Source organism: Oncorhynchus masou, chromosome 21, assembly GCF_036934945.1.
Source record: "Oncorhynchus masou masou isolate Uvic2021 chromosome 21, UVic_Omas_1.1, whole genome shotgun sequence".
Classification (NCBI taxonomy): domain Eukaryota; kingdom Metazoa; phylum Chordata; class Actinopteri; order Salmoniformes; family Salmonidae; genus Oncorhynchus; species Oncorhynchus masou.
This window is the reverse complement of record NC_088232.1, coordinates 6,317,296-6,339,491: the sequence shown is the minus strand read 5'-3', so window position 1 is coordinate 6,339,491 and position 22,196 is coordinate 6,317,296. Positions and strand designations below refer to the sequence as shown.

General features: G+C 42.9%; 1 protein-coding gene across 2 annotated transcripts; it reads right to left on the bottom strand.

The window, feature by feature from the left end:
• Positions 1-1,407: 1,407 nt before the first annotated feature.
• Positions 1,408-10,849, bottom strand: LOC135507682 (gastrula zinc finger protein XlCGF48.2-like). 2 transcript variants are annotated; one of them, XM_064927282.1, is made up of 6 exons: positions 10,348-10,849; positions 8,888-9,018; positions 8,529-8,693; positions 5,099-5,251; positions 4,403-4,514; positions 1,408-4,179 (listed from the first exon to the last, which is right to left on the bottom strand). In XM_064927282.1, exons 1-6 carry the CDS (start codon positions 10,628-10,630, stop codon positions 3,806-3,808), a joined length of 1,218 nt encoding a protein of 405 aa, XP_064783354.1. In that variant the 5' UTR covers positions 10,631-10,849; the 3' UTR covers positions 1,408-3,805. The 2 variants fall into 2 exon arrangements, with proteins under 2 accessions (XP_064783354.1, XP_064783353.1); XM_064927281.1 differs by lacking the exons at positions 1,408-4,179; positions 4,403-4,514; positions 5,099-5,251 and having other exon boundaries at positions 5,630-8,693.
• Positions 10,850-22,196: the final 11,347 nt, after the last annotated feature.

Genomic DNA, 22,196 nt, shown 5'->3' with positions numbered 1-22,196 from the left:
CTCTGAAAACATCTTGCAGTGTGTACAGGTGAATGGCCTTTCTCCTGTGTGGACCTTCAAGTGCATCTTCAGCTGGTGCTGGTGGGAGAACCTCTTCTCACACTGGGGTCAGCTGTTGACTTTCTACCGTGTGGACCTTCTGGTGCCTCTTGAGGTTGCCAGCATGGGCAAAGCGCATGTGACACTGGGTACAGCTGAAGGGCTTCTCTCCATTGTGGACACTCCTATGTCTGATAAGGTTACTCAGGAAGGAGAAGCTCTTGTAACACAGCTTACACTTGAAGGGCCTCTCCTTGGTGTGAATGGTCTGGTGCTCCTTCACATAGTTTGCTTTAGCAAAGCGCTTCCCACACGTTGGGCAGATGTACAGCTTGTCGGCGTCCGCCTTAATGCTCGGCCTCCCACGTTGTGACCCAATGACACCAGAGGAGGTAGAAGCAGGAGCCACCACCCTCAGGTGGTTAATCTTTGAACTACTTCCTTGACCTCTAGCCATTGTCGGGGTGTTGTTGGAATTGTGTTCTGTGTTATAGGCTAGGTACCTCTTGTTGTGAACGCCCATCCTGACCCTGTCTGTATTGGTGGGGTAACCAGGAGGTAACTGAGGAAGACTAGACACAGATTCAGGCCTTCTATGAACCCAGTCACGAGGCATTAGATAAGACCCTGAAGGAGAAGACAGACTTCCTGTTAGACTCCCACCAGGGGGGTCTCCCATCACTCTCTGTGAAGGCTGAAACCCAGGGTAACCTGCTCTGTTCATCATGGATACTGTGGTGTTTGTATCATAGGAACAGGAGGGTCCATCTCTATCAGCCCAAGGCCCGGTTTCATCCCCGCACTGAGACTGTGAAGAAAAGGGTCTGGGCTGCAGACTGGATCCCTGACTGGAGCCTCGGTCTCTCTGCTGACCACCAGGACTGAGGTTGTTCAATCCACTTGTCCACTGGTTGTGTTCTGTGTGGAGGTGGAGGAGTCTCTGTCCTTCTTGGTTGGGTCCTTGTTCCAACTCGGGAAGGAAGACTGAAGGCTCCTGATCCATGGTTCTGATCCGGGGCCAGGGTATGTGATCAGTTGCTTCAGAGGTCCACTCTCTCCCACCAGTAACACTGGATATAAGCAGGTCTTCATGTACTGCAGACTGCAAACAAAGATTGTACAGAAAAGCATTTAAGAAACTCTTTGCTGTACATATAGAAACATGACATGATATTATAAAATGTTAACCACAGTCAAGCCCATCTCTAACACTGTGATTCAAGTACCTAACAATATGGAGCCATTGGAGTTCATTATAAAAAAAATGTCCTTGTGTTAATTAAAGATTTAAGTATAATGTTTTGGTTCGACTGAGATAAGAGCAACTCAGTCCCTGCAATGATACAAAAATAACCAGGTCAGTCAGCAGAGAGTCAATTTTGTATTTAATTTAAACAAAATGGTCATACAATCACAAACATGAATTTCAGTCATTTTATTGCACAAACAATACATGTGACAGGTACAATAACTTTTCTCACTATGGTAACACTTGACCTTTTCTGTAAATATGGTACCCTCGATTTAATGTTAAGATACTTTGGAAAAGGTTCAACATTTACATTTCATACAGCTTCACTACTTGTCAAGTAAACATGAATTACGGCACCATCCTTATCTCACTTTAAAACACCAGTATCAACCTAAAAAGGGACAAAGTTGTCACTCTTCATCAGTGAAGAATATACAGTTGAAGTTGGAAGTTTACATAATACACTTAGGTTGTAGTCATTAAAACTTGTTTTTCAACCACTCCATAAATTTCTTGTTAACAAACTATAGTTTTGGCAAGTCGGATAGGACATCTACTTGGTGCATGACACAAGTCATTTTTCCAACAATTGTTTACAGACAGATTATTTCACTTGTAATTCACTGTATCACAATTCCAGTGGGTCAGAAGTTTGCATACACTAAGTTGACTGTGCCTTTAAACAGCTTGGAAAATTCCAGAAAATGATGTCACGGCTTTAGAAGTTTCTGACAGGCTAATTGACATCATTTGAGTCAATTGGAGGTGTAACTGTGGATGTATCTCAAGGACTACCTTCAAACTCAGTGCCTCTTTGCTTGACATCATGGGAAAATCTAAAGAAATCACGCAAGACCTCCACAACCACAAGTCTGGTTCATTCTTGGGAGCAATTTCCAAACACCTGAAGGTACCACGTTCATCTGTACAAACAATAGTACGCAAGTATAAACACCATGGGACCACGCAGCCTTCACACCGCTCAGGAAGGAGACGTGTTCTGTCTCCTAGAGATGAACGTACTTTGGTGCGAAAAGTGCAAATCAATCCCAGAACAACAGCAAAGGACGATGCTGGAGGAAACAGGTACAAAAGTATCTATATCCACTGTAAAATGAGTCCTATATCGAAATAACCTGAAAGGCCGCTGAGCAAGGAAGAAGCCACTGCTCCAAAACCACCCTAAAAAAGCCAGACTACAGTTTGCAACTGCACATGGGGATAAAGATCGTACTTTTTGGAGAAATGTCCTCTGGTCTGATGAAACAAATATAGAACTGTTTGGCCATAATGACTATCATTACGTTTGGAGGAAAAAGGGGGAGGCCTGCAAGCTTAAGAACACCATCCTAACCGTGAAGCACAGGGGTGGCAGCATCATGTTGTGGGTGTGATAGGTGCACTTCACAAAATAGATGGCATTATGTGGAAGGAAAATTATGTGGATATTTTGAAGCAACATCTCAAGACATCAGTCAGGAAGTTAAAGCTTGGTCGTCAATGGGTCTTCCAAATTGACAATGACCCCATGCATACTTCCAAAGTTGTGGCAAAATGGCTTAAGGATAACAAAGTCAAGGTATTGGAGTGGCCATCACAATGCCCTGACCTCAACCCCATAGAAAATGTGTGGGCAGAACTGAAAAAGCGTGTGCGAGCAAGGAGGCCTACAAACCTGACTCAGTTACACCAGCTCTGTCTGGAGGAATGGGCCAAAATTCACCCAACTTTTTGTGGGAAGCTTGTGGAAGACTCCCGAAACATTTGACCCAAGTTAAACAATTTAAAGGCAATGCTACCAAATACTAATTGAATGTATGTAAACTTCTGACCCACTGGGAATGTGATGAAAGACAAAAATTCTCTACTATTATTCTGACATTTCACATTCTTAAAATAAAGTGGTGATCCTAACTGACCTAAGACAGGGAATGTTTACTAGAAAAAAAACAGTTTAAATGTATTTGGCTAAGATGTATGTAAACTTCCGACTTCAACTGTACATCTAAAACCAACAGAATTAACTAAAAACGAACTAATATTACATGTCACTATACTCTACACATTTTCTGCTGACAAATCCAGAGTGAGCTCCTCTCTGAGAACCTCTTCCTGCAGTGCGTACAGGTGAATGGCCTCTCTCCTGTGTGGACCTTCAGATGCCTTTTCAGGTGGGGCTGGTAGGAGAACCTTTTCTCACACAGGTGGCAGCTAAATTCTTTCTTCCCTGTGTGCATCCTCTGGTGGATCTCCACCTGTTTGGGGAAACTGAAGGCTTTCCCACAGAACGAACCAGGGAAGCGATTCTCTTTGCCACCGGATCTACTGATAGCATTACTACTACTGTCAATGGGCTTGTGTAGCCATTTAGTGTTGAGGCACTGGCATTGTCTGAGGTCTGGTTTAACATAAGGAGAGTGTGAGGAGGACGAAGGCCAGGGAGTGGCTGTGTTGTAGCAGGGTCCATGTTCCAGTTGCTAGATCCTATAGAAGGCAGGCTGAAGGCAGCACCTGTTAGGGAGTTAACCTGACAGTAATTCTCAGTCTCACTGAATCACAACTATAGGAGCATGAAACAGCATCGCGAGCCGAGTCTGTCTGTTCTCTCCAGCCGTATATGGACATGTCCCCGCAGACCAAATCTACACCTCGCCCTGGTCTCAGCCTGTCTTTGGTTGTTGTTTTTTGTTGGACTGTATGTTTCTGGTTGTGGTTAACAGTGTTGATCCCCAGCTCAGAATTGAGGACAGTGTCCCATCCACTGACCTCCAATATGTCATCTCTGGTCCTGGCCTGATCAGTGATGTTATCCCCTGGGCCCTTTGCTGCACCCGTCTGGGTATCCATGATGGCTGCCCAGTCTCCTCTGTTAGCCTCCAGCCAACCACCTGTAGGAAGAGGGTTTACAAAGCATGACAGAGATTTCTCTACGTATGGAGTGTCTTTACCTGGTCAATCACCTGGTAAAGTTAAAACATTATGCGTTTTTGTATGTAAACATAAGTTGTATTGATTTAATTTTATGAATGAAGAAAACACTATAGCCAGGTGCATCACTATTCCCAATGAAGATCTATTACTGTATGTAGGCTATATGTATTTCTCCCTTACCTTGCTCCCCCATCTTTAGTCCACTCAGCAGGTCAGTGCTCTCTCGTCCATCCTCTATCGTCTCCTCTTTGACCAGCAGCAGATCAGGCTTCCCATCCTCCATGTCTACTGACTGTAAGAGATACAGAGTGAGAGGATGTTGGATCAAGAAATCTGATATGAGCACCCTGCTATGGAGCATCTTCTGATTGGGTAATGATGGATTGCTATGAGTACTATGCAAGTTAATTTGATACTATGCAAAAGTGTTAGTTGATTTGATTACTTGACACTAATGGTTCCCGAGTGGCGCAGCAGTCTAAGGCACTGAGATGCAGTGTTAGAGGCGTCACTACAGACCCTGGTTCGATCCAAGGCTGTATCACAACTGGCAGTGATCAGAAGTCCCATAGGGCAGCGCACAATTGGCCCAGCATCGTTAGGGGAGGGTTTGGCTGGGGTAGGCTGTCATTGTAAAATAAGAATTTGTTCTTAACTAACTTCCCTAGCTAAATAAATGTTAAATAAAAATGGTTAGATAATTTAAAGGCATGGTCCCACACTTAAGACAAAATTCATCAATAGCTGGGCCCGTATCCTCAAAAGAATCTCAGAGTAGGAGTGCTGATCTAGGATCTTTCCATATAATCTAAAAGGCTAAACTGATCCTAGATCAGTACTCCTACTCTGAAGGACAGTAGTTCACCGTGGCCTCACCTCAGGGAGACTGTGTGTGGTCCTGTGCTGCTCAGCTGGTTCCTCTGTGGTTTCAGAAGGTGGTGTAGTCTGGTTGTCCTCTATGACCATGGTCCCCTCAGGGTTCCCCCAACCCTCCTCCTTCACCAGCAGCACCTCTGGACCCTCATCCTCCTGGAAGTGACAGGTGATACAGATTTCACAGACATACACTCCCTCAGGTACATACACACTTTCAACATGGGTTGTTTACCCCACTACATTTGAGTGCTTTGCTGTAGTTACAGAATAACTTCATTATTGTTAAACCCATCATGGTGGACATATATATGATGTTGTGGGTAAAAATTAGTCAGCTATGATAAGTCAAAAGTCATTATCAGACAAACCTGACTAAACTATTTTGACATGTACAGTAGGTGTTTGTGTGTGGGTATGTGTAAGTATATTTAGTAAGTGTATATTGGTTATAAAGCACTGTTGTATGTATGCAGAATAGGGTGAGATCTGATGTGATTTATACTAAAGAGAGTCTCAATGAAAGTCTTAGAATGAAAAGTCCCATTTTGTGTTTATTAAACAGAAACAAGTTAAATACACCATATGAAAACAACACACACAAGTCAACAACAAATCTGCATGTACTTGAACTGTATTCATTTTCTCATTAAAAGTGTCTCAGGAATGTTTTCAAAAAAAAAAAAACACAAATATATCTTGATTAGATAAGTATTCAACCCGAGTCAAAACATGTTAGAATCACCTTTGGCAACGATTACAGCTTTGATTATTCTGGGTATGTCACTGAGAGCTTTGCACACCTGGATTGTACAATATTTTCACATTATCCTTAAAACATGCTCTTCATGCTCTGTCCAATTGGTTGTTGATCATTAGACAGACATTTTCAAGTCTTACCATCGATTTTCAAGCAGATTGAAGTCAAAACTGAAACTAGGCCACTCAGGAACATTCAATGTCGTCTTGTTATGTAACGCCAGCATATATTTGGCCTTGTGTTTAAGGTTGTTGTCCTGCTGCAAGGTGAATTCATTTCCAGTGTCTGTTGCAGACTGACCCAGGTTTTCCTCTAGGATTTTGCCTTTTCTTAGCTCTATTCTGTTTCTTTTTTTGATAAAAAAAACGAATTCCTTGCCGATGACAAGCACACCCATAACATGATGCAGCCCCCCCCATGCTTGAAAATATGTAGTGTGGTACTAAGTTATGGGTTGTTTTATATTTGCCCCAAACATAACGCTTTGTATTCAGAACAAAGTTAATTTCTTAGCCACATTTCTTGCAGTTTTACTTTAGTGCCCATTTGCAAACAGGATGCATGTTTGGGAATATTTGTATGTACAGGCTTCCTTCTTTTCACTCTGTCAATTAGGTTAGTATTGTGGAGTAAATACAATGCCTTTCATCCATCCTCAGTTTTCTCCTATAGCCATTAAACGCTGTAACTGTTTCAAAGTCACCATTGGCCTCATGGTGAAGACGCTGAGTGGTTTCTTTCCTCTCCGGCAACTGAGTTAGGAAAGATGCCTGTATATTTTTAGTGACTGGGTGTATTGATACACCATCCAAAGTGTAATTAGTAACTTCCCCATGCTCAAAGGGATATTCAATGCCTGCTTTTATTTTTATTTGACCCAGTTACCAATATGTGCCCTTCTTTGTGAGGCATTGGAAAACCTTCCTGGTCTTTGTGGTTGAATCCGTGTTTGAAATTCACTGCTCGACTGAGGGACCTGACAATTATCTGTATGTGTGACAGAGACGAGGAAGTCATTCAAAATCATGTTAAACACTATGCAACTTATGTGACACATTTTTACTACTGAACTTATTTAGGCTATCCATAACAAAGGGGTTGAATACTTATTGACTCAATACATTTCAGCTTTTAATTTTTTATTCATTTGTAAAAATATCTAAAAACATAATTCCACTTTCACATTATGGGGTATTGTGTGTAGGCCAGTGACACAACAAAATGTGGAAAAAGTAAAGTGGTGTGAATACTTTCTGAAGGCACTGTAATTATATGTGTATCACACAATGCCTGACTGCAATATTCTACCCAGGAATATTCAACACTGAAATCTGTTATTCTGACAACAATGAAAATGAACCTGTCTTTAAAAGGAAGACTTGTTATGTGGTTGCCACGAGCAGAACCACAGATATTGTGATGAGCGTGATGGTCTCATACAGTCACAGAGTATCTGCACATGTACACGGGTTCGCTTCACGCTGCTACAATGTGCAGGACCAAAACATCAGAGAAGTTTAGCCTTGTGCATCAACGCTCTTAGTTGTCGTAGAAATTGACCCACTACCGTCGTTTACTTTGTGCATCTAAGTCATGTCGCTGAGTCTATATTTATTGCAGGGCTTGATCTAAACAAACTTTCTGTTATAGAGTGGAATGATTTTTCTGCTGGTGTATCCGGAGGGAGCTCCTCTCTGAGAACCTCTTCCCGCAGTGCGTACAGGCGTACGGCCTCTCTCCCGTGTGAACCTTCAGGTGCGTCTTCAGCAGGTGTTGGCGAGAGAACCTCTTCTCACACTGGGGGCAGCTGTAGGGTTTCTCCCCCGTGTGGACCCTTTGGTGCCGCTTCAGGCTGCCAGACTGGGCAAAGCGCATGTGACACTGTGGGCAGCTGTAAGGTTTCTCTCCTGTGTGGACTCTCTGGTGGATCTCCACATTCTGGGAGCAGCTGAAGCCTTTGTTACAGAACATGCAGAGGAACCGTTTCTCTTTACCATTGCCCGATATTGCTCCCCCTCCCCGAGCCTTGGCCCTTTGGTCCTTTGAGTTCAATACCTGATCAAAAGGGACTCGGGCGTGTGAATCGGAAGGTCCCATCGACGTGGACACTGGGTCGCGATCATTGAATGCGTGTGAAGGGGAGTGGGTCTCAACATTTGGATTTGTCTCTAAGCTTTCCCTGTAATCTAAGAAATCTCTGCCTTGTGAGTGTCTGTTTTCTAGGGAACTATCTGCATTCCATGTGGGAGGAATGACGCCCTCTTCTTTCACAGCCACCTCATCTACCACTATAACCTCCTCTTTCCCATCTAGGCACCCTTCAGAGTATACACTACTACTGTACTGGTTCCAGTCCCCTCTAGACAGATCAGTCTGTGTCTCTAAACCCAAGGGCATGTTGCCAGGGCCCATCTCCGTAGTGTAAGAACAAGACGGATCATCACCACCAGTGTCTATCGCGTCATCATCACCATCCCCACGGCAATGAACCATCCTCTGGTGAAATACCGGTAAGTAGTCAGAACCGGGAGCAGGAGGACAGCCCAGTCTCCCCCGCCCAAGTCTCTCTGGGTCTGATCTGTGGTCAGAACCTGTGTGTAAGAGCCTGTGTGTCACAGTTAAAGTCTTGGTGTCGATCTCTGACTTGAGGACGACGTTCTGCGTTCCACTGACCTCCGTGATGCTGCGTCGGGTCCTGGGCTGTGCTGGGACAGTGGTGGGTTCCTCTGTGCTTACAGGGGGCGCTCCAGCCTGGATGTCTCTGCTGTGCTGTGTGTCCTCCTCTCCTTCAGACCTCTCCTGCTTTACTCCAGGACCTGCAGCCTCTGCGTCTGCAGACTGACACAAGAAGAGGAGGTTATTACCAGTACATGGGTTGAATTGAATAACAATGTCATAGGGAAGACTCACAAGCTCCTCTATGGCAGATAAATAAGGATGTACATGTAAGCAAGTGAATAGCTAAGGGGAGCCTTTATGAAATAAACTTGTCAAATTAACCGTAATTTTTAATGCACCACTATTACACAAACCTCTAGCATGATAATGTTCTGGGTTGAGGTTCCACTCCCCTCATCAACAGTGATTGGTTGGTCATCTCTCCATGTATTGTGTCCCGCTGGCTTCACAGAGCTCCTGTAGCCTCCAGTGAGATGTCCTTCACCTGAGAGAGAGTGATTGGGGGGAAAGAGGTAGGCACTGTCAATGATATATTGTTCACTATTGATACTGTCTAGAATTGGCAAGGTAACACTTCATAACTTTTTAATATGCTTTGTATTGATCAATGTATTGTTACTTGCATCACATTGTTTTCATTGAGGAAATAATAGGAAATGCAGTAATCAAGAATCTGGTTAGAATATGATATTGTGTCATTGCAAGATAGTTAAGTAATCAGGGCATTTATTGCATACTATCCAAAAAGTGACCAAGACCCAATTCTAGGTAACACATGCAGAAGGGAACAGGGAAGAGGCAGTGCGCTATATATGAATGGCGACAGGCTGCACAGCCTTGGCCTTCTGAAAAATGTGTGTGTATCATGAACAACATTAGCATGAGCAACGAGTGGTTGTTCGCCTTCAAACAAAGTCCCCCATTGATGCAAAAGGATAAAAATAGTGGAATCATGTCACAATTGGACTAGATCAGATCATTTTAAACAAGGTTGAAATGTATTATAAATTCAACAAAAGACAATTTAGTTTAACGCAACAAAATGTGTTAATCACACTGTGGATGTAGACTTCATAATTGCATTGAAGGCGTACTTATGTGCACTGTACAGCCTTACCCCATTTCATGGACCCAAGATCCATAGGTACCAGCCTACTCAGTGACAACCACAGATTACAATTCTGAAAAGTTTACACAAATATTAGCGGCGTAGCTCTTATTGTATTTAACTGTGGGAAATCACATCGCTATTCAGTCTATTGTATTGAAAAGCAATGTGCACCCTTATACCTATGATCTTGGTACGGAATAGGCTGTATAATGAGGTGATTTCCCACAGTTATAAGTTCCACAATGCTAATATTTGTTTAAACTATTCACAGTTGTGTTCTGTAGGTGTCACTGAGTAGGCTAATACCCCATTTTATGGACCCAAGATCCATAAGTACGGATGTACATTGCAATGTGAATATTAAATAGGCACGATATTTATTTAACCTTTATATAACTAGGCAAGTCAGTTAAGAACAAATTATTATTTACAATGACGGCCTACCCCGACTAAACTCTAACCCGGATGACGCTGGGCCAATTGTGCGCCACCTTATGGGAAAGGCTGAAAGGTGAGGTGATTCCCCACAGTTCCACAATAAGAACTACGACGCAAATATGTCTACAAACTCTTCAGAATTGTAATTTGTGGCTGTCACTGAGTAGGCTGATACCTCATTTCATGGACCCAAGATCCATGGGTAAGGCTGTATGTACACTGCAATATAATAATGTTCACAACACACTGTTATGCAAAATGTACCTCTTGCCATTCCTCTGTGTCGGTCGAGGATCTTGACACTACTGGGACGACTGGCGAGGACGCGCTCTCTCATTGTCCTCTCTGTGCGCTCCCGTGCCACTTTCATTTCCAGTAGCTGTAGTTTCCTTCGCAATCCCCTGTTTTCTTTCTGGCTTTGAGTTATTTCCAAACGAAACACTGCATAATCGTCGTCTACGAGTTTACAGATCTCTGCTACAGCTGCATTCGCTAGCACCTCCATGATGGAGGCCATTTGAGTGTGAAAAACCATACAGTTAGCCATTGTTAGCGTTACCTAGAAAACATCTATCAAACAAGTCCAGTCTCCAGCGCGTATTAAACACTACACGCTGCAAGTATGTGGTGCTGTGCAGTTAAATGAGTCATCTATTGAGTTCCAGGGTGTTAATAAACATCAAAATAACAATGAAAACGCTAAAATGGAAATTGTTCGTAGTCACTGTTCACTTTCTGTTTACTTCTTCTTCGTGTGAGTTTCCGGTAGACTGGACGCTGTGTTGGTTATTGTTGCCTTTCACAGGTCGGAGTGTGAATTGCACATTTTGTCACAAAAAACTAGGGGAAATTGAGAAAATAAATTGCACCACCATCTAACCCACAAAATGTATACACCACTATACCCCCCAAAAAAACACTTTTTTTGTCGATTTACAACTCGCACTATTTCAAATTATTTATTAACATTTTTGAATGTCAATAACTCTTTGGTCATATGACCTACTGACTTCAAACAAGGTTCAGAATGTCCACTCAGTGGGCCTACACATTGCACACCCTTTAGTTTGTCCATTTTCATCTCACACGTTTTTTACATTAATTTTTCAAACTTTCAAATTTCAATAGCTCCTTGGTCATGTGACCTACTGACTTCAAACAAGGTTCAGAATGTCCACTGACTACCCTTATATAGTCAGTGGACTATAGTTATTACATTGTACTGGATCTAATATATATATTAGTATTTTACATACATTCATACGTGTAATAATTTTTTATGACATACTGTGAAAAACTCTCTTGGCTGCTGGCTCTGTCACTTTCAGGCTTGCACAGAGCAGACTGAAAGGGGAAGAGTAGCTCTTGACTTGAACCACAGGGGTTCTCTGTAAAGAGAGAGTAATCCAAAAGGCATAGACACACCCCTTGACTTTCAATTGGCACCCTTGATCTGTATGTGTTCTATCCCCTTTCTGATTGGTCTCCGTAGTGCTTAGTCAATGGGAACTCTGTTGCTGGCCCCATCATGAAGTTTTTACACACTCTGGCAGTCTGACTAAAGTGCCAGAGGTATGAGGAGAGACATCCTCATTTGTATTTATGGGAACAAATATTTCCTAACACATTGGATTCTATTCTTGGACAATCAGAAGACACAATGCAAACAAAATAAATAGTTACTAATTACTGCCCATGAGTAACCTCAACCTTGTGGGTGTTTGGGCCAATAAAGTGCCAACTCAATTCTACCACTGACTAGTCTCTCAAGCCCCTATGGGGACACAGGGGAATAGTTTTTAATCTAAACCAGACCTTTTTTACTGGAGTACACTAACCCCAAATTGGGTCTCTTTTCTTGACACACGGTAGAAGTTTACCAGATAAGAAGTCAAGAAGATCAAAAAGTGGATTGTTGTAAGGGTGTATTACATCCTGTGATGGCCCCATTGTCATATCCATTCTGGATTCTGAGTGGTAAAATCATAGCTGAAAAATGCCTCTATGTATGTGCATACTGTATGTGGGAATTGCTTATGTCCGTCCTACATGTAGTGTTGATACATGGAATAAGCTGCATATATTATAAATTGCTATTGCAAATAGAAGTATTATGTTCAACAACTGACATTTTCAGATATTATTTTGACAAACACACTTTAACACACATTAGTGCTTAAAATTCATTCTCTATTGTCAGACTTGATGGGCACTATTTTATTGATTTTTAAAAATGTATTTAACCTTTATTTAACCAGGTAGGCTAGTTGAGAACAAGTTCTCATTTGAAACTGCGACCTGGCCAAGATAAAGTAAACCATTTAAACACATACAACAACACAGAGTTACATATGGAATAAACAAACATACAGTCAATAATACAGTAGAAAAAGTCTATACACAGTATGTGCAAATGAGGTAGGACAAGGGAGGTAAAGGCAATAAATAGACCATGGTGGTGAAGTAATTACAATATAGCAATTAAAGACTGGAATGGTAGATGTGCAGAAGATGAAGGTGCAAGTAGAGATACTGGGGTGCAAAGGAGCAAGATAAATAAATAAATACAGTATGGGGATGAGGTAGTTGGATGGTCTATTTACAGATGGGCTATGTACAGGTGCAGTGATTTGTGAGCTGTTCTGACAGCTGGTGCTTAAAGCTAGTGAGGGAGATGTGAGTCTCCAGCTTCAGAGATTTTTGCAGTTCGTTCCAGTCATTGGCAGCAGAGAACTGGAAGGAGAGGTGGCCAAAGGAAGAATTGGCTTTGGGGGTGACCAGTGAGATATACCTGCTGGTGGGTGCTGCTATGGTGACCAGTGAGCTGAGATAAGGCTTTACCTAGCAGAAACTTGTAGATGACCTGGAGCCAGTGGGTTTGGCGACGAGTATGAAAGCGAGGGCCAGCCAACGAGAGCGTACAGGTCGCAGTGGTGGGTAGTATATGGGCCTTTGGTGACAAATCGTATGGCACTGTGATAGACTGCATCCAATTTGTTGAATAGAGTGTTGGAGGCTACTGTCACCTGTGATCTTTGTGATATGACTTTCTTTAAGCATGTACTGATGAAACTGTCACTTAATATCTTTTCTTAAAGTCTACAAACACTCTACATTTATTCACTCTGTGATAGGGTTGGATCCTATATGCTACTTTTATTGTTCTCCTGTAAATGGTTCAGTCCCTATAATTTAGGCGGTGTGTAGAATGGGGCATAAAGGAAATTACCTCTACTAGATCATAGTGATAAGGAAATCAGCATACAGGTTTGGCCTGTATATTAATTTGCCTATAACTAATCAGAATTCCATTATGTTTACATAAAAAAGAGAATACTTCTCTTCTCTTTGGACATAAAGTGGAAAGGAGGGGAAATAACTCACACCATGCAGGCAGGACACCTTCAGCTGCGGGGTCTTTGTAATGCTGGTTTGATAGTTATATTTTCAATAATGAATTATGAATGAACAATGAATAACAAGCTGTTATGTGACAATTAGGTCAAAAACTCTATTTTATTTTTTGGTGTAGATGGCCAAGGAAGATGCACAGAACTTCCCCAACATCCCCTCCCAAAATCGATATAGAACCTTCACAAAAACACAAGGAGCAACTACAAAAATAAATGGCTGAGGATATACTTAGAATGTCTGGTATGTAATGACATTTAATTCAAAGTAAATGTAAATTATTTATTTTTATGTGGTTGTGTGGGAGAGCCATATGTTCAGTTCATGCCTATGATTTCAGAGTTCAACAAAGCCAACTGCTTCATGTGTGACACTGATAAAGAACCTGGATGTGGCCCAAAGACTGACTAGTAACTTTATTTAACATGTTTATAATCTTTTGACAACAGTGACGGCATGTAAGACAATATATTATATAACACAATGGATGGCTAATTTGTCATACTGCATTGATATTTGATATCACATTTACATTTACATTTAAGTCATTTAGCAGACGCTCTTATCCAGAGCGACTTACAAATTGGTGAATTCACCTTCTGACATCAGTGGAACAGCCACTTTACAATAGTGCATCTAAATCATTTAAGGGGGGTGAGAAGGATTGCTTTATCCTATCCTAGGTATTCCTTGAAGAGGTGGGGTTTCAGGTGTCTCCGGAAGGTGGTGATTGACTCCGCTGTCCTGGCGTCGTGAGGGAGTTTGTTCCACCATTGGGGGGCTAGAGCAGCGAACAGTTTTGACTGGGCTGAGCGGGAACTGTACTTCCTCAGTGGTAGGGAGGCGAGCAGGCCAGAGGTGGATGAACGCAGTGCCCTTGTTTGGGTGTAGGGCCTGATCAGAGCCTGGAGGTACTGCGGTGCCGTTCCCCTCACAGCTCCGTAGGCAAGCACCATGGTCTTGTAGCGGATGCGAGCTTCAACTGGAAGCCAGTGGAGAGAGCGGAGGAGCGGGGTGACGTGAGAGAACTTGGGAAGGTTGAACACCAGACGGGCTGCGGCGTTCTGGATGAGTTGTAGGGGTTTAATGGCACAGGCAGGGAGCCCAGCCAACAGCGAGTTGCAGTAATCCAGACGGGAGATGACAAGTGCCTGGATTAGGACCTGCGCCGCTTCCTGTGTGAGGCAGGGTCGTACTCTGCGGATGTTGTAGAGCATGAACCTACAGGAACGGGCCACCGCCTTGATGTTAGTTGAGAACGACAGGGTGTTGTCCAGGATCACGCCAAGGTTCTTAGCGCTCTGGGAGGAGGACACAATGGAGTTGTCAACCGTGATGGCGAGATCATGGAACGGGCAGTCCTTCCCCGGGAGGAAGAGCAGCTCCGTCTTGCCGAGGTTCAGCTTGAGGTGGTGATCCGTCATCCACACTGATATGTCTGCCAGACATGCAGAGATGCGATTCGCCACCTGGTCATCAGAAGGGGGAAAGGAGAAGATTAATTGTGTGTCGTCTGCATAGCAATGATAGGAGAGACCATGTGAGGTTATGACAGAGCCAAGTGACTTGGTGTATAGCGAAAATAGGAGAGGGCCTAGAACAGAGCCCTGGGGGACACCAGTGGTGAGAGCGCGTGGCGAGGAGACAGATTCTCGCCACGCCACCTGGTAGGAGCGACCTGTCAGGTAGGACGCAATCCAAGCGTGGGCCGCACCGGAGATGCCCAACTCGGAGAGGGTGGAGAGGAGGATCTGATGGTTCACAGTGTCGAAGGCAGCCGATAGGTCTAGAAGGATGAGAGCAGAGGAGAGAGAGTTAGCTTTAGCAGTGCGGAGCGCCTCCGTGATACAGAGAAGAGCAGTCTCAGTTGAATGACTAGTCTTGAAACCTGACTGATTTGGATCAAGAAGGTCATTCTGAGAGAGATAGCGGGAGAGCTGGCCAAGGACGGCACGTTCAAGAGTTTTGGAGAGAAAAGAAAGAAGGGATACTGGTCTGTAGTTGTTGACATCGGAGGGATCGAGTGTAGGTTTTTTCAGAAGGGGTGCAACTCTCGCTCTCTTGAAGACGGAAGGGATGTAGCCAGCGGTCAGGGATGAGTTGATGAGCGAGGTGAGGTAAGGGAGAAGGTCTCCGGAAATGGTCTGGAGAAGAGAGGAGGGGATAGGGTCAAGCGGGCAGGTTGTTGGGCGGCGGCCGTCACAAGAAGCGAGATTTCATCTGGAGAGAGAGGGAGAAAGAGGTCAGAGCACAGGGTAGGGCAGTGTGATCAGAACCAGCGGTGTCGTTTGACTTAGCAAACGAGGATCGGATGTCGTCGACCTTCTTTTCAAAATGGTTGACGAAGTCATCTGCAGAGAGGGAGGAGGGGGGGAGGGGGAGGAGGATTCAGGAGGGAGGAGAAGGTGGCAAAGAGCTTCCTAGGGTTAGAGGCAGATGCTTGGAATTTAGAGTGGAAGAAAGTGGCTTTAGCAGCAGAGACAGAGGAGGAAAATGTAGAGAGGAGGGAGTGAAAGGATGCCAGGTCCGCAGGAGGCGAGTTTTCCTCCATTTCCGCTCGGCTGCCCGGAGCACTGTTCTGTGAGCTCGCAATGAGTCGTCGAGCCACGGAGCGGGGAGGGAGGACCGAGCCGGCCTGGAGGATAGGGGACATAGAGAGTCAAAGGATGCAGAAAGGGAAGAGAGGAGGGTTGAGGAGGCAGAATCAGGAGATAGGTTGGAGAAGGTATGAGCAGAGGGAAGAGATGATAGGATGGAAGAGGAGAGAGTAGCGGGGGAGAGAGAGCGAAGGTTGGGACGGCGCGATACCATCCGAGTAGGGGCAGTGTGGGAAGTGTTGGATGAGAGCGAGAGGGAAAAGGATACAAGGTAGTGGTCGGAGACTTGGAGGGGAGTTGCAATGAGGTTAGTGGAAGAACAGCATCTAGTAAAGATGAGGTCGAGCGTATTGCCTGCCTTGTGAGTAGGGGGGAAGGTGAGAGGGTGAGGTCAAAAGAGGAGAGGAGTGGAAAGAAGGAGGCAGAGAGGAATGAGTCAAAGGTAGACGTGGGGAGGTTAAAGTCGCCCAGGACTAACGTGTTAGTCTTTGTTTTGTTTTAGATTGAATGTTTTGCATGCAAACAGTGGTTCCATGTGCTGTGCCTAGGAATGAAGACAAAAGAGTTCAGAGTGAACAACACAATTAGGAAGTGCTGTCTTTGTTGTTGAAAATGTATGCTATACCCCATCCACACTGAAGAGGCTCTGAAATGTACATCAACCAGGGAAAGAGAAAGTTAATACTGTGACATTTTTCTGTACTTATTTGAAGTAAAGTGTCTGTTGACATGTTGGAAAAGATTACATGTCTACAATTTCTGTTTAATTTGTCAATATTCAATTTTTATTCGTTGATTTTCTGTTCCACTATTGCTGTGGTTACATGTTCAGTATATGTATTGACCAGCAAACCCACTGCAGCCTACCTCACTAGCTCACTCTCCATCCCTGCTTTGGACAATTAATAACATGACTCTTGTATTTTGCCCTTTTCCTTTATGGTCCTTGTAAAAACGTGTGAGATGAAAATGAACAAACCAAAGGCTGTGCAATGTGTCAGCCCACTGAGTGTACATTCTGATCCTTGTTTGAAATCAGTAGGTCCCTTGACCAAGGAGCTATTGAAATTAGAAAGTTTGAAAAATGAATGTAAAAACGTGTGAGATGAAAATGAACAAACCAAAGGGTGTGCAATATCGAAAGGTTGTCAGTCGACACTCTGAACCTTGTTTGAGTCAAGTAGGTCACATGACAAAGGAGCTATTGAAATTCGAATGTAAAAAAAGTTTGTACTTTGTTTATGCTCCCTAACTAATTCAACTAGGAATACAACATTTTGCTTACATTTCCACACGTTTAGAAGCCTTGGAAAGCGAATCAATGTCCAAATCGTGAAAATAAGACCTGTGCAATGTTGTGTGCAATTTTTCCAACATCATGACACTTATTTTGAGTCTGTTGCTGAAATGGTTTGAAAGCGTGAATATCCAACTTGATTTTACCTCGGTATTCATAAGTAGTAGCGATCTTCAAGGCCCAAAAACTTTGCTTCGCCAACTGAGAGAATCAGGCCCAAGACCTTCTCTTCGAAGTGCAAGTCTAGTTTGAAAAGACCTTGCTGGTGGTGCGTCAGATGCTCATTAATTTTTTGCCTAAAACAATCAAGTTATTCACTAAACATTCATCTCTCCTGATACACAGGGTGACCTCACTTTAAGACTTCTGCCAGTGGTCCTCCGAACAGCAGTCTACAAGACATGAGACCAGAAAGTCCTTGATTTACTTGCAGCCTGTAAGTTTAAATAATGAATAGGAAGATTGATGTGGAGATTAGATATCATTTGAAAACCTTGAATGAAAGGAACAGCATTCCAAAATATGTTATGTATCACTGCACACTCCTAGACATTAGGTAGGTTTCCATTCAATTTGCGACAGATTTTCATTACGAATATTCCAAAATCTGCACAAAACAATAAGCGCATTTCCCCGCTGGAGATATGTTTCCATCAAACAGACTTTTTGCAGATAAAGGTCTGTGCATGATGACGTAGTGCACATACAAATCACTTTTGCTGTTAAATTCCCATGTACCTAATAAAAATTTATAAAAGTTAAATGGGTTTCCATCACATTTTCAACTCTACTGATGGTTTTGTCACAACTGCTGCGTTACATAGCAAATGTGCCCACTCTGGTTTTAGCACAGCTCGCACATACAGTGGAGGTAGGCTATCTACATCATGAGATTATTATGGATAAGAGCAATATAATTTTGTCAAAAGGCGGCCAAGAATCAATCATCATGTCACCAGAATAAGACCCTCGATATTTATTGGAAATTAGCATCTTGCACATTCACCACCCTGTGAAGTTCATCATTATTTATTTAATCTGTAGTGGGAGGAGTTTCCACTTAGCGTGACAAATTTGGCAGAGGAGGAGGGAGAGAGGAGCATCCTGGAGTGCTGGATAGGAGGGAGGATGTAAGTTGCCAATTGCAATATAAAGTCAAGAGAAGAAAAAGCCTGGAAGGAATAGAGATGACTAGAAATGATCCGGTTTTAATAGGACAAATTAGCTAGCAAGTGCAAGCTAGCTAGCTAAATTACCATAAATGTTTAATGCTTTTCTACCTGTCCCCAAATTAATATAATTGGTTCAGAGTTTGTTTTGATATTTTAACCTGCGTGTCATGATCAAGTTTGGTGTGGGGGGACAAAATACATTTATGCATGATAGCGCACAATGGCGCACGCGCGCAGACGGTTTGGGTTCTGTGTAAGAAGGTGCTAAATGTGATGCACTGTCTGACAGGGAAGGAGTAGGGGGCTGGGCATTCCTCATTGAGGACCATGTATGATGCATTGATCCGATCTGTAATAGACTATGGCAGTATAGCATATGGTTCAGCAGCCAGGACATCATTGGAAAGGCTAGATGTCATACAGGGTCAAGGACTCAGAATATGTAGTGGGACATCGGATGTCCCCAATGGACATGGGGGATATACCATTGCAGATTAGGATACAGCAGCTGGCAATGAATTATTGGGTCAACCTACAGGGACATGGGGTGTCTCATCCTACAAAAAGAATTTTACAGGCATGCTGGGAACATGAGCGAAGACAGAACACAAGCTTTGGATGGGTGGGTAATACCCAGGCGAAGGAGATGGGACTGTATGGAAGGGAGTTTAGTCTAACGGTAGCTATTCCTGTAAATCCTCCATGGCTACTCCCGCCTCCAGTAGTTGATCTAGAAGTGTTGGAGAGATTACAGAAAGATAGGGAGGGCGTTGATCCATCTGATTTGTTTAAGAGACGTCTGGATACTTTTTGGCCATTTACAGTGATGGTTCAAAAGATCCAAGGTCAGGACTCACTTAGTCAGCATTTGTATGGGATGGCAGGAAGAGACAGAAGAGAGGAGGCTATATTTACAACATTAAGGGTGGGACACAGCCAGTTGAATAAGACCTTACATGTGATAGGAAAGCATCCAACAGGAAAGTGTGATTATTGCCAGGAAACAGAGACCGTGGAGCAGGTTTTGCTACAGTGTGGACAGTATCAGAGGGAAAGCGAGAGGCTGAGATCTAGTATGAGGGAGATACAAGACATTAGTTTAAAGAGTACATTGAGTAGAACATCATTAGATATAGTCTCAAATATTTTGTTATCTTTTTTAAGAGCAACGGGGTTGGCAGGTAGGATTTAGATTCTCCCTGCCCTTGGCCCACACTCTAGTACAGTAGGTGACAGTAATGCGCCATAACGTTGGATGCCAACCACCGATTAACCCCCACCGAAGAGTTTCCACTACCATTTCTCACATAATTAATTTGAATGACACAGACAGATCCCACCATGTCGAATGAACATTGTCAGTAGGTATTTATAAAATTGTACCGGCATTTCATGTTTCCATCAGCCCAGTCAGGTAATTAATCCACTTGCGTCAGTGGTTAGCATTGTGTAAATGAACCTATGAGCCCCAAATGAGTGGAAGATGTAGGCATCAAACAGGGATTGGGTGTTGATTGATACAAATTGCTATAAAGTATACAAAATATATTGTGTGTGATGGCAGTTATTACTTAAGTAATGAGTCACTAGTCCATGTCCTTTAGTAGTGATCTTCATTTGTAATATTTTATAATTGTCTAACAATGTTTTAACTCGACCCAAAGGTAGACCATTATTGTATGGCAAAACCACATTGTGTGTGTGTGTGTGCTGTCACCTAAAATAGCTGAAGAGTGTCAGTGCATGTGAATATCTATTGATCAGCTCTGGCACTGTCTTACAGATGGATCTGTGTTAACACCACTTAAGACATTGCAATCTGAGGGGGCACAATCTGAGGGGGCACATCCAGTTGAGCTTAGTCTTTAGTCTGATGTTTGGACTGTTTGGTTCATGAAATAATATAAATACATTTTAATAATCAATATTATCTTGTGAATGTTTTAGACAATAGTGCTTTGTTTCAATGTGCTATTTAAAAATGAATATTCTTGTACATTGATCATTCTCTGGCATTCTGGGATGTATTTTCTGAAATGCAGGCAATGCAAATTAATTGTTTTAAATTCAACATTGTGTCTTGATTGTGTGTGTAGGAAAGAGAGGGGGTGCAAATGGTATAGACAGCAAAAATATGCAAGCAACATTATAATTGGGATGACACTGAAAATAAGGATTACATAAATAATTACCCAGCTGCTGGGTCAATCCCCCAACCTAATGTGCTGTGTTTATGTCCAATACAACACACTGGGTTGTTTAACCCAGCAAAATAGTCTAATTTACCTAGCAGTTGCGTCAAGCACTCAACCCAAGGCACTGGATTAGATGCACAACTCAAACCCGCTGTGTTGAATTAACCCAATGCTGTTTTTAGCCAATATTGACCCAGCGCTGGGTTGTCGAAATTACTCAAATTTGGGTTCCAGCCGGGTATTTCATCTGCCCATGTGCTAGCACCAGCCGAGTGAGCCACCGTCTTTAGCGCTAATTAAATGCGTCGGAAACAACGGAATGTATGCGTCGTACAAGTAGTTTTCACATACAAAAGTTATATGTCCTAACTCGGAATCAAATATGCCTCCCAAAAATAAAGTTCGCTGTGGTAGAACGTTTACTTTGATCGCCGATTTTCTGTACATCAGAGTGCCAAATCGTTCTTCTCGTTTTAAACGAACTATATTAATCTGATTGTCCGCAATAATCGTATTATTGTGTGCATTGAACCGCACTCATTGACCTGATGGCCTCTAAAGCAGTGTTTGGCCACCCACTCAGTTTCCAGTGACCGATTCTGCCACATCCCAGGGAAAGAAGAGAGCAGAACCACACCTCCAAATCCTTAGTGATTGGCAAGTTGTGTGCAAAATGTTTCTTTTTCCCACTTTGAATCCCTGATCTTCAATGTGTATTGATCCCTACTAAACAGATTGGTAAAAGCTAGGCTTGTACTAGCTGTGCTGATGACCATTAACGTGTTTTCTCTGCATCAGGTCTCACTGAGATTGGATTCCCAAAGAGACATGCTATTCAAATCAAATGTATTTATGAAGCCCTTCTTACATCAGCTGATATCCTTCAGAAAGTATTTATACCCCATGACTTATTCCACATGCTGTTGTGTTACAGCCTGAATTCAAAATGGTTACAAAATAATGTTTCACACCAATCTACACGAAATACCCCATAATGACAAAGTCAATGCATGTTCTTAGAAATGCTCTCTAATTTATTGAAAATTAAAAACAGAAATATCTAATTTACATAAGTATTCACCCCCCTGTGTCAACACTTTGTAGAAGCACCTTTTGGCAGCGAGTCTTTGAGATTTCCACACCTGGATTGTGAAACATTTGCCCGATATTAATTTCCAAAATCATCAAGCTCTCAAATTGGTTGTTGATCATTGCTAGACAACCATTTTCAGGTCTTGCCATAGATTTTCAAGCAGAAGTCAAAACTGCAACTCGTCCACTCAGGAACATTGGTAAGCAACTCCAGTGTAGATTTGGCCTTGCTGAAAGGTGAATAAATCTCCCAGTGTCTGGTGGAAAATAGACTGAACCAGGGTTTCCTCTAGGATTTTTTCTGTGCTTAGCTCCATTCCATTATTTTTTTAAATCCTGAACTCCCCAG

Coding starts and splice junctions, on each gene's coding strand:
- LOC135507682 (XM_064927281.1), bottom strand. CDS start 10,630: ATGGCTAACTGTATGGTTTTTCACACTCAAATGGCCTCCATCATGGAG. Junction 9,019..10,347: donor ACACAGAGGAATGGCAAGAG/GTACATTTTGCA, acceptor ACTCTCTCTCAG/GTGAAGGACATCTCACTGGA. Junction 8,694..8,887: donor AGAACATTATCATGCTAGAG/GTTTGTGTAATA, acceptor TTCTTGTGTCAG/TCTGCAGACGCAGAGGCTGC.